General features: G+C 37.8%; 2 protein-coding genes across 3 annotated transcripts in view; both read right to left on the bottom strand.

Annotated features, from left to right (window-relative positions):
• Nucleotides 1-9,506: 9,506 nt before the first annotated feature.
• On the bottom strand, nucleotides 9,507-11,097 carry LOC136247595 (uncharacterized). The gene is made up of 10 exons (XM_066039357.1): nucleotides 11,007-11,097; nucleotides 10,836-10,957; nucleotides 10,735-10,779; nucleotides 10,574-10,660; nucleotides 10,448-10,516; nucleotides 10,302-10,399; nucleotides 10,041-10,161; nucleotides 9,890-9,989; nucleotides 9,774-9,832; nucleotides 9,507-9,720 (listed from the first exon to the last, which is right to left on the bottom strand). The coding sequence occupies exons 2-10, from the start codon at nucleotides 10,947-10,949 to the stop codon at nucleotides 9,571-9,573; spliced, it is 843 nt and encodes a 280-aa protein (XP_065895429.1). The 5' UTR covers nucleotides 10,950-10,957; nucleotides 11,007-11,097; the 3' UTR covers nucleotides 9,507-9,570.
• The window catches only part of LOC136247593 (uncharacterized), a 56,130-nt gene continuing 55,588 nt past the window's right edge, over nucleotides 11,080-11,621 (bottom strand). For both annotated transcript variants that reach the window (XM_066039355.1, XM_066039356.1), the window contains exon 10: nucleotides 11,080-11,570. In XM_066039355.1, the coding sequence (XP_065895427.1) occupies nucleotides 11,140-11,570 (431 nt within the window). In that variant the 3' untranslated portion in view covers nucleotides 11,080-11,139. The remainder of the gene's footprint in view (nucleotides 11,571-11,621) is intronic.

The following is an 11,621-nucleotide window of genomic DNA, read 5'->3' as shown; positions in this document are numbered from 1 at the left end:
ACTCAATGGTTCCTACTCATCTCTACTTCCAGTTTTATCAGGTGTGCCCCAGGGGAGCATCCTTGGCCACTTTTGTTCTTAGTTTTCATCAACGATTTGTATCTATCCATTCATCACTCCAATGCTTTATCTTTTGCAGATGACACTAAATGCTACAAACTCATTTTTGAACTACTTGATTCCATCAAACTCCAGGATGACCTCAACTCCTTATTTGACTGGTCTCAAGACTCAAACCTATCTTTTAACACTAAGAAATTTATTCACCTCTCCTTTAATACAAAGTTCCCAACTTCTTACAACATTGACGATTCCTCAATAACATCTAGCAACACCCATCGTGACCTTGGTATCATTCTATCTACTGACCTGTCCTGGAGAAACCACTATCACCACATTTCATCCAAAGCTTATCGAACCCTAGGATTGCTTAGACGTACATTCAGCCATTCTATTAACACTACAATTAAAAGAACTCTGTACATAGCACTAGTAAGGTCTCAGCTCCTGCATTGTTCCCCATTGTGGCATCCCTACCTTATCCAAGATATCTCTGCTCTTGAAACAATACAGCGCCGAGCTACCAAATACATCCTCAACAATTATGTTTCTGATTATAAAACTCGCCTTATCAAGCTCAACCTACTACCATTATATTTATGACCAGTGTGACATTCTGTTTTTCATAAAATCAATTCAAAATCCATCTGATCATTTCAACATCCAGACCTTCATCAAATTCTGTCATCATTCTACTAGGTCTTCTTCCAGCAACAAACTTGAACATGTTTTTACATCATCTAATCAACAAAGAAACTTCTACTTCAACAGACTTCCTCGAACCTTCAACAGCTTACCAGTAATTGACCTAACTCAACCCTTTGTTACCATTAAATTTCAACTAACTAAAATCCTATGGCAGCATTTTATAAGAAACTTCGATCCAGATAACCAGCATAGTTTCCATTTTACATGTCCTTGTAGCATCTGCTCCAAACAACCCAAGCCACCTAACTTTGATACATTTAGCAGCTCATTGTAATAAGTAATGATAAGTACTTAATTTAAGTTATGGGATCTGGTACTTACCAGTTTACCTTTAGTGCAATTGTATACAAACTCACTTTTATTGTTGTACAACCATGTACACCTGTAACATTGCACTATAAAGCTAATAATTGAATTGAAAAAAAAAAAACGATATTCGCGTAGCTCTTTCGTGAGCCACGCCCACTTATCGCATTACAAACATATGCTCAACCACACCCATTTATTAGTAGGTGCAGTCTGTAGCACGAAACTGAGTTCGTTTCTGTCTGCAAGCTTACGTGGAGCCACACCCACTAATCGATTATTGCACAAGTTGTATTTAGCCTAGTATTGCAGCAGGATAAGTACTTTTGTGAGCCACACCCACTTTAATATATCGGGAAATTGTAATACTAGGTATGCACTAAGCCACACCCAATTGCTGTTTGTAAACTCCGGTAAACTCACAGTGGCTACGTGGAACCAAACCCACTGACTGACTTTAAATCATAAACTTACCGGCTTAGTTATCACATAACTACTCGTTTACTCAACACAAATTGAAGGCTCAAAACGTAGTCTCGCTCGCTTGAGACTACCCGAAACATAGCTCTTATCGCACCCCTCGGCTTAAATTAATCCGGGTCTTACCGGGATAGCACAGTGGGTCATCCGGGTCAGCAGTAGTGACCCGGTTTCAACGCTGCTGTATAATACAAGTTACAGAATGAAATAATTACAAGTGCAAGAAAAAATAGGAACTTTCCATAAAATTATGAGTAGGAACTGCAGCAATAAAAAGCACTGAAACAAGCCGCTAAGACAAAACACAATTGAATAATTACATTTTAATCCCTACTTTAACCATACACCATAGCAGGTTAAAGTATAGGGATTAAAATGCAATCATTCAGTTGTGTTTTGTTTCAGCAGCTTGTTTCAGTTTTATTTTATTTTTTATTTTTATTTTTTAGCTTGTTTCAGTGCTTTTTATTGCTGCAGTCCCTACTCATATGGAAAATTCCTGATTTTTTCTTGCACTTGTTTGTGTACTTTTTTTGTAACTTTTATCCCTTCGTTTCCCACCAATAGTTTTTGCCTTACACTTTTTGACTTCATGATAATATTTATTTTTAGATGAATAGAAACAGCTTTAATAATAACATACATTTTATTGGATCAGTAACTTCTAAGCAAATTTTAGAAATAAAAATTTCCTTATAAGGATCTAGTACAACAAGGCATTGATATATATTCTTATATATTCCCGCATCTATGTCACGACAGTATTTTCTTTGTAAAATCATCATACAATAATCTTTTGTGCTGAATTGTTTTCTGCTTGTCCCTGAATGGTGTAGCTACCCAACAAACTTGTAAAAGTTGTAAATAAACAGAGTGAATCTATTGTGATGAATTTATTTTCCCTTTTTTGCATATTAATTACATCATACTTCTAATTAGATTATTCAATCACCATCCCATTTACACCACTAGTGCATATTTATGTAGAGAAGTGCTGCTAAAAATTTGGTGATGATACCTGCAACTATACAAGAGTTATAAGGTTATAAAGCAAGGAGTGTAATTGTTTGGCTAAAGGAATGTGGGAAACGAAGGGTTATTGAATAAACGTATTTATTAATTCATACCCCCCTCTGCAATTCTCAAAATACACAGCTAAACATCCCTACTGAGCATTTCCGTTATGGTATCTTGAGCACAGTAGGAATACAACACTTCTTATTGTTTTACTGTGATTTAATATCATGGTCTACTCCAACTTGTTTCAATATTTTTGTCGATGTGCTATGGTCCCTACGTACTTTAGTTGAAAATTCCAAATTTTTCCATGTACCTGTAATAACATGATGTTTATTCGTAGTGAGGCTGAGAAGGCATTACTACAGCGACAGAGTGATGGGGAACACATGAGGTGGCTGCTGTATGCAGCTGCTTGTACACAGTTGACATATGAGAGGATTTTACAATGGCCAGTTTAGATGGGTGACCTCATTATACAGGTTTTTCATTGTGTTTGAAGATGTAACCACGCAACATTTACATAGTGCAACATTGCCCTACTCGGAACACCACAAATCCACAGGAAAATTGCTAAAAAGCATCTATAATGCAGCTGTTATTGTATTATTAATTGGCAATAGAAAGGATTTAGTGATGAAATTTTAGTTTGTGGCAGTGTGTGAGACTGGCAACAAGAGGGCAAGTATTGATAACCAACCTGTAAGTAAATGCTAAAAATGTTGATCCACATAGCTATGTTATCACAGAAGGAGCATTTCAAGTAACACCATGTACTTCCAGCATTTCAGTGGTTTAGTGGTGACCACAAGTCAACATTGCCTGAGTAAACTGTGGTGGGTTTTCAGACTACAGAAACCTTCAACACATGATTTGCCAAATATCTAAACCCTAAGTCTTACATAGTGGAAACTGCCTTGGTGACCACTTGTACAGAAGTCACCTATTGAAGAGGCCAACTTTTAAATTAATTGCCACGTGAGACATCTATATGAATGCTTTGCTAAAGCAGCTACTTGCTTATTAAGCCAAGAAAAGTTGGCCCAAAAGTAATCATCCTAAACAAGTTCCACTGCACCTACTTTGCTGATTTACTACTCAGACTCAGGTTATACGGTAGCCATATCAGTATACTGTCTAGCAGTGACACTTTGTATATCTCATACTATATTATGCTATTACAATGTGTCTAATTAAAGCACCTTGTCGTCACCCATATAAGCACAGTCCCTGAATGTGTCATTTTGTATAAACAGCTTATCTGCTACCTGCTCAAAATTTTTGGCCGTGAAGTGACCAGACTAATGTTTCATTGTATATTGTTACTGTTCATAATTGTTATCCGTACATATCCAAATTTAATTCTTCCTGACTTTTCCTCTTCGGGTTTACTGATAGGCACTATGCAGTTTTGTGTTGACTGGTCCATGCATAATGTGGTGATTTGGAACACTAAAAAGGTACATAGTGTTTCTTGTATGCACATGTTGTAATGTGTACACACATCTTAGACACATTGTCCCCTTTAAATACTCAGTTCTATTTTGCCACTAGGTTGTAAGTGCAAGACATTTGGATCACATTTTGTCCTGGCCAAGTGGATCTCATTCACTCACGGAATGTACAGGATCAGATCACCTGTTACAGGGGCGGATCCAGGAGAGCTGGCAAGGGGATGGGGCACAAACAGGCTAAGTTGTAAATGGTTGGGGAGAGCCAGATTCTCTAGTTCAGTGCTGTATTTTTGAAGCAGCAAATAATCACCTCTTAGTAGTGTCTCGCTGTTGGTTTTTGCCATTTTAGCCTTTTCAGATGGTTGTGAAGTCTCAAAAGTTGCTTTAAAAGCTGTAAATGTCTCAAACTATAGCAACACGATAATTATTTTAGAGGCGCTTAATACGCACGAAGGTGTTGGTTGACGATTTCACATCTAGTTTGACTGGTTCGCTCGAATTTGTTATAAATTGCTAGTAATAGCATATTTTTATGAATTTCTTGGCCTGACAAAGTTTAGTGGCTATTTTAATCAGAGGTATGGCTGGCTCCTCCACAAGGTTCCGGTGGGGGGGGGGGGGGGTGGTGGTGGGCGGAATTTTCCCCAAATGACCCATCCTGGATCCGCTATCTAGGGCGGATCCAGGGAGGTTCAAAGGGCTCCATGGACCCCCCCTTTGAGAGAGCCTGTCTTACTCGAGATACTCTAATAGAACAGTCAAATTGAGATACTCTAATAGAGCAGTCAAAGTAGTCTTTTGAGGAGCAGTGTAGCAAGCTATGTATCTATAGTTATAAATAAGGAGGTATAGTTGGTGAGGGAATTTATGGTGAGGGACAGCTATTGTCAGTAGGTGATGACCTTTTTTTTTGTCTTCAACCTACAGCTAGACTGAAGTTGTAATTCCAAAGTGGAACCCCCTTTTTAAAAGTCTGGATCCGTCCCTGGCTATTGTGTTACAGTGGAACCTGTCTATTGCCACCTTTGCTCAATGATTATATGTATAAATTCTAACCAACGGAATTTGGAATTGGCCTTTCTAGTAGGTTGGCCTTTCTGTGCTGGTGGCCATTAAAACAGGTTTCACTGACAAGCATGATTGTACTAATGCATGGAGTGTATGTACTACAAGTGTAAAAGTATGTTTCTCGTTGTGTTGTTTCATATATTGCTGTATCATGGTGCAATGCCTGAATGGAGACTGTGTATCGATACTGTTACAACTCTAGTACATACAGTACTTATTTGAACCACACCAAGTTATTCTGAATGTGTGTTAATTGTATAGAGATACTGGAGCCACACCCACTCATCTGGATTCTACAAATGGAGTCACACATTGTTGTCAGTAGGTTATTGATCATTGCTTATCTGTGTTTGGAGAAGCACTATGAAGATGCCATTATATGAGACCTAGCTGCTACCTTGCAGAATCTACTGAGCCAAATTAGAGAAATGGAGACATAATTGCATTGTTTTGATAGCAATTACATCACAGACAGTAAATTCCTACATTATTGTGTACCTTAAATGTGACTGAACTTTGGAAAATCACCCATATGGGCGCATTTGACATCTAAATTTAATGGCCACATCACAAACTTTATAATGAAAATCTACTTGTTGATGGTTGTAAGCTATTCTCAATACCTTAAATTACAAGAAAATTCTTGAAATATGTTTAAAAATGTGTCTTGCTTTTATTAGCAACCCACTAAACATGAAAATTCTAATTATTTTACGTGTTCCCATAAGGGTGAGTTTCCAAAATTCAGTCTCAAATCTGTTGGATATTCATGTATCCTGTGTATGTTGTAACTGCATGTGTATACGTACATGCTTGTATCCGTATCATTTCTGTGTGGTGCCTTTACAGGCTATATTGTACTTTTCGTGGGAGGATAAAAGCGATGCTGCGTATCGTATTCTCCATACAGTACTAATCAGCTGTATAGCTAACTGTACTGTATGAGTCATACAGTACAATTATTCAGCTAATTGGATAAGTACAGTACAGTTATGCGGAGAATTTATTTGTGGAATGTTTATTTATTTATTATTTTCCAAAAATGTGCAGCCTCAGTTTGAGGATTAATGCGCATATGAAACATGCATACAAAATGTTTTACAATATGATTGACTATGGGATTACTGATTGGTAGGGGAAAGTAATAATAATTTCAGTTGGTACTTAAAAATTTGTAATGATTGTTGTTGGATTAGGTCAGGTGGGAGTGAATTCCACAGTCTAATTGATCTAGGGAAAAATAAATTGCTGTACTGATTGGTCCTTGCATAGATATGATGAAATCTTTGATCATGTCCTCTGGTGTTAGAAGTGACAGGGATTAAATCAACTGGAGATATATCAATGAGATTATGAACAATTATGTAGAGGAGGGTGACACTAGATACTTGTCTGTGGTATTCTAAGCTGGGAATGTTAAGGTCAATGAGCATGTTAGTTACGCTGCTGAAACGCGAGAAGTCAGACATAATGAATCTGGCAGATTGCCTCTGTACTCGTTCAAGCTTATCAATGTCTCTTCTGATGTGAGGGGACCAGACAGGATTGGCGTATTCTAAGATTGGTCTTATCATGGCATTATAACATTTCAATTTGATTTGAGTTGGGCAGGACTTAAGATTTCTCTGTAGGAATGCTGTGACTGATAGAGCTTTGGATGTGATGTTAGTAATGTGTGTGGACCAAGACAAGTCATTGGTGATTGTAACTCCTAAATATTTAGTAGATGAAACTTCTTGGATAGAGATGTCATTAATGGTGTAGTTGTACGTGATCGGATTGTGTTTACGAGTGATTCTCATGAATACACTTTTATCAGGATTAAAAAACATACCAGATCTAGTGCCCCAATGTTGCGTAAACAACACACTGTAAACCGCTAAAACCACCCAAACTAATCCTACCAGTTCGTTCTACGGCTAGGAACAGATTATATTTATTTTATTTATTTATTTATTTGTGACCGGATTTCACATAACAAGGCTTCCACACACACAAAATCAAACTTACGTTTTTACCAGAAATGGATTGCTGGCCTAATACACTATCACATTCCACACTGCACTTCCTTCAGGACTGGCAAGTCTGGTTTCTGTGGCAGCTTTCTTCCGACCCTGTCAAAGCCACGAGTGGGAGATTGGCGCCATTGAATGGCCATGGCTTTGTGATGGTGGTGTGTAGTGAGCTGGGACTTCACAGAGAGCTCACCAATAGTGTTCTCGGTCAATTTGGAGTGATTTGAGGGCCATGGAGAGCCCAAACTTGGCCTCTGGATTCCAATCGTCTTCTTACTCCATTTTATACCCGTATATTAAGACCACCATCCACCCCCACCCTCCCACCCTATTACTATCCACCCCCACCCTCCCACCCTATTACTATCACCTGTGATATTATTACCCACTCGAGAAAAGCTGCCCAAAACAGGGCTAATTTTGGGTATCAGAAATGTATACACCCACTCAGTGATAGCTAGTAAATAGATGCATACTTGGTGCAAATTTTGTTTGCACAGCTGTAGGCACTGGGAAGTTATTACACAATGATTACTTAAAATCGCCATATCTCCTAACGAAGCTTTGTGCGTCGAAGCCGGGTTTTGTCAAATTCAGTCACATTTATTTAATGCTTTATGGTGAAAAGTGACACCAAAGGTCTGATGGTAACTTGCACCATCAGCCTGCCTAAATACAAAATTATCTACAATTATACAATGTTATGTTGATTAATTATAAATGTTTGAAGTTTGTGACTGGAGGTCTTGATTGATGACAGGTTCTGCAAGGACAAAGGAAGTGAAAGGTACAGTTGTTGCTCTCGTCAAAATTCGTTAGAAAGTGGTTCCATAAGAATGATTTAAGCTTAGATTTGAGAGTAGAATATGATGTGTTTATATCCATTATCGGCATGGCATTCCACAAGGATGGTAACCGATGGAAATAAGAATGTCGAGCTGTGTTGTTAAGGTGTTGAGGTATCAAGAGTTTATTGCTTGCTCCAGCCCTAGTAGTAGAAGAGTTGAAACTGATAAAGTTGTTGATGTTGAACTGGTAGGTTGGTGACTTTAGTGACTTGATAGCAAACAGTATGTCCTGCAGTTCAAATATGTATATGAGGGGAAGGAGCTTCAGGTTAATTAGACGATCTTTGTAGCAGCTGGTGTAGCCTGTTGCATCCCGTACGCGTATTTTGTCCCATACGCGTATGGGCATTTTCCCTGTCCCATACGCGTATGGGCATCCCGTACGCGTATAGGGCCCCGTACGCGTACGGGACGATATAATTTAATTCTGAGGCGCTTAGCGTTGCTTGCATAGATTCAACTGGGTTTACAAATACGTAGCTTTTGCAGTTCAGTTTCATTAAATATACCTTTGTTTTGGCTGTACTACCTACTGGCATATACTATGTAGAAATTACATAGCTAGCACACTGCTGTCGCGCTTATTTGTAGCTAGCTAGCTAGCTATTTGTTTGCCTCATAGTACTTCGCGCACGTTTCTTCTCCATGCTATAAGCTGCTATGTGCTGCATGTATCATATATCTGGCCTTCACCATTCAAATCATGTGGAGCATGCATATGTTGATTAAATCGGACGAACTTCTTGAGTAGTCTAGCAACCTTTTGGACTAGCTAGTCACGAGTCCCTTGAACAAATCAGGCATCATTCTGCCTGTCCAGTAAAATATTTACTTATTTATTTATTTGCAATGTACAAACTCAATTTGAGTATTAATTCTATAATCTATAATTACTAATTGTTCTTAAGGGAGTAGCGATGGGCATGTCAGTCTGCCTGTCCAGTATAATAGATAAATAGCAAATTATTTATATAGCACACCATAAATATCTAGCTATTCTATTATGTGACTGGACATATACCAGTGGTCAAATGCATGCTGGGTAGAAATTAATGTGAATTATTGTGTAAGCAGAACTACGGTAAGTTAGTATAAATAGCTACATGCACTTCGTGCATATGTAGCACAACATGCAGTACCGGGTAAATCATTAAAATCGATTGAAAGCTGCAATTCCATGAATCAATATAATTATTATTAGCTATAACAAGCCAGGTCATAAATTAATGCATATAAATTAGACATGGACTAAGACTACATACTTATAACATAATAGTGCTGTCAGACCTTCAGTGCAGCTGGTCACTGTAAAGCTTTACAAACAAAAGCAAACAGCACAGCTAACATAATACCCATGCACTAACACAGAGTTCAGTCCAAGAGATTCGTTTCAACTAGTTAACGCAAGCGTAAGTGAGACTGAAGTTTACACATCCACTTAACGGTATATAAAACTACTAAAAATCGACTGATTTTCTGACATAGGATCACATAATCATAATATCTACTCTGCACTAAGCAGTAGCAGTGCTAGCTCTACACCATGCATGTTTGCTGGGGGCCAAACACAATTTTATAAATTATAATATGCCATACATTAATATTTAACCATGATTACATAAAGTCAATTACATAGGTTGCACCAGTAGAACAGCATGGTCCAATAAAGTTAACTATAGGTATATCCTCTGGATTCAACTTAATGCTAATGTGCCTGTTGACACAATTCAGGTGGTACCACGATTCACATGTTCCACAGCCAATCTACGTATATATTCAGCTGATAGTCAATGAAACAAAGAGCAAACAACACTTACCCAATCCTGTGCTTTAGTAGCAGTGAATGAGCAGGTCCTGCAATGCTCTTCTATGGGTTCTGCAAACAAATAGATTGCTAACAACACTCATAAGTACCTTACAACTGCTTGTTTACCTGAATTGTTAAGTATTTCTTTTGCCATCTCTATTCTTAAATCGTGAACTGTTCCAGCATGGATGTTCATTGGTAAATGTCTTAAATATTGTTCAGCAAACTATTTTAGAAATTCTTTATGTTGTGTTGCAGAATATACTTAAGGCCATACCTTCATAACATAAACTCCACAAGACGAATTGTCTTCCTGTATACTGTGTGGAGGCATAACGACTTCCCATACATACTTCTTTGGCCAATATCCACCACAATATTGATAGGTGCTGTAAGCGCTGCAAGAGAATTATATGCAAATAGCCAGGGATTATATGCAAATAGCCAGGGAGTTCAAAGAATGTGTTCCTGTTGATATGCAAATTAATGTGTATACATACTTAACTAACTATGTGTGCAAAATATTAACTGCACTAACTTCCAGTTTTTTCTTATCCTTTGTATTAGTCTATGATCTCTTTCTTCATACTTCTTTGGGTCAATGTAGAGAACCTTTCCATTCTTTGGTTCGACGATCTAAAGAAATAGTAGCTATAAAGATATAAATGTACAAATATGTCTGACCACCAATATCCAGTGCATCTTCTGGTAGCAGTAAGGTCCAATGAGGGCATTGTAATGAGACAAATCAACCTGCAGAAATATATGTATACAGGTGTCTGTAAGTCCTCGTAAAGTACCAACTCATACATTGCTTAAAACTTTTTTCTTAAGGATATACGTCCCATTACAAATGTCATTCACTGCAGACACGTCCATGATAAATATTTCTTCTTCCTGTGTTTGGAAGTGAGCATGCACATAATGCATACATTCATATGCACTAGACTTTTCTATGTATTATCTCTAACCTTTTTGTTGGCACGGATCATGTATAGTAGATAAGATGCTATCACCTATATACAACATATATACATATATGCTTGCTTGCATAAAGTTTACAAGCACATACTTCATCAGTAACCCATCCATTGGTGTCGATCAGTGACAGAATTCCCTCGTCGTAAACTTTGTAACTACCAAACTTCGCTTCAAAAAGCATCTGGGTTTTGTTTCTGATTCTCATTAATCGGCCTGCATGATAGCAATATTATGCAGACAGATGATATACCGGGCACAAAACCTTCGGTTTGATAATCATTTTCATCAACTTCTTCATCTGATGAATTAGGACAATACTGATGAACTACCCCTCCCGCAAAATAAAGATGAAAATGAATGAATGAAAAGTGTAGATAGAGAAAAGTAGTTACAGCCTACAAAATATCCTTACGGGATTTGTGCAAGTGGAAATAGTCAATAAGTACATTAGCCATTGTAGGCTCTTCTTGATTCAATAAGTCGGCTGTTTGTTTGTTTGTCTCTACATCATCCTTCAAATCATACATTTTGTTGGTAAACTTTTGCACAATTGTGATTGGAACTGGTTCCTTGTGAGCATAGCAAAGATCCTTCAAACATTTCTGGTCTTCATAGTTATCCACAACATAGCTGTGCAGAAATGCAGCTGGTAAGTTGGTTTTGAGACTGTTAGATATGTATTCATGGGCAGGCCCACATGGCTTAAACAAAAACGATGGATGGTTCTGTATAATAGTTTTCATCTTCTTGCTAAGTTTCACGATTTTGTCAAACTGAAAGCTGTTCCCTGGTGGAATATCTTCATTGCTGAAAATTTCATGACCCCCTAAAATGTATAATCCATGCAGATTAACACACACCTACATGATTGAATTTA

This window comes from Dysidea avara, chromosome 2 (genome assembly GCF_963678975.1).
Source record: "Dysidea avara chromosome 2, odDysAvar1.4, whole genome shotgun sequence".
Classification (NCBI taxonomy): Eukaryota; Metazoa; Porifera; class Demospongiae; order Dictyoceratida; family Dysideidae; genus Dysidea; species Dysidea avara.
This window is presented reverse-complemented; position numbering and strand designations above follow the sequence as displayed.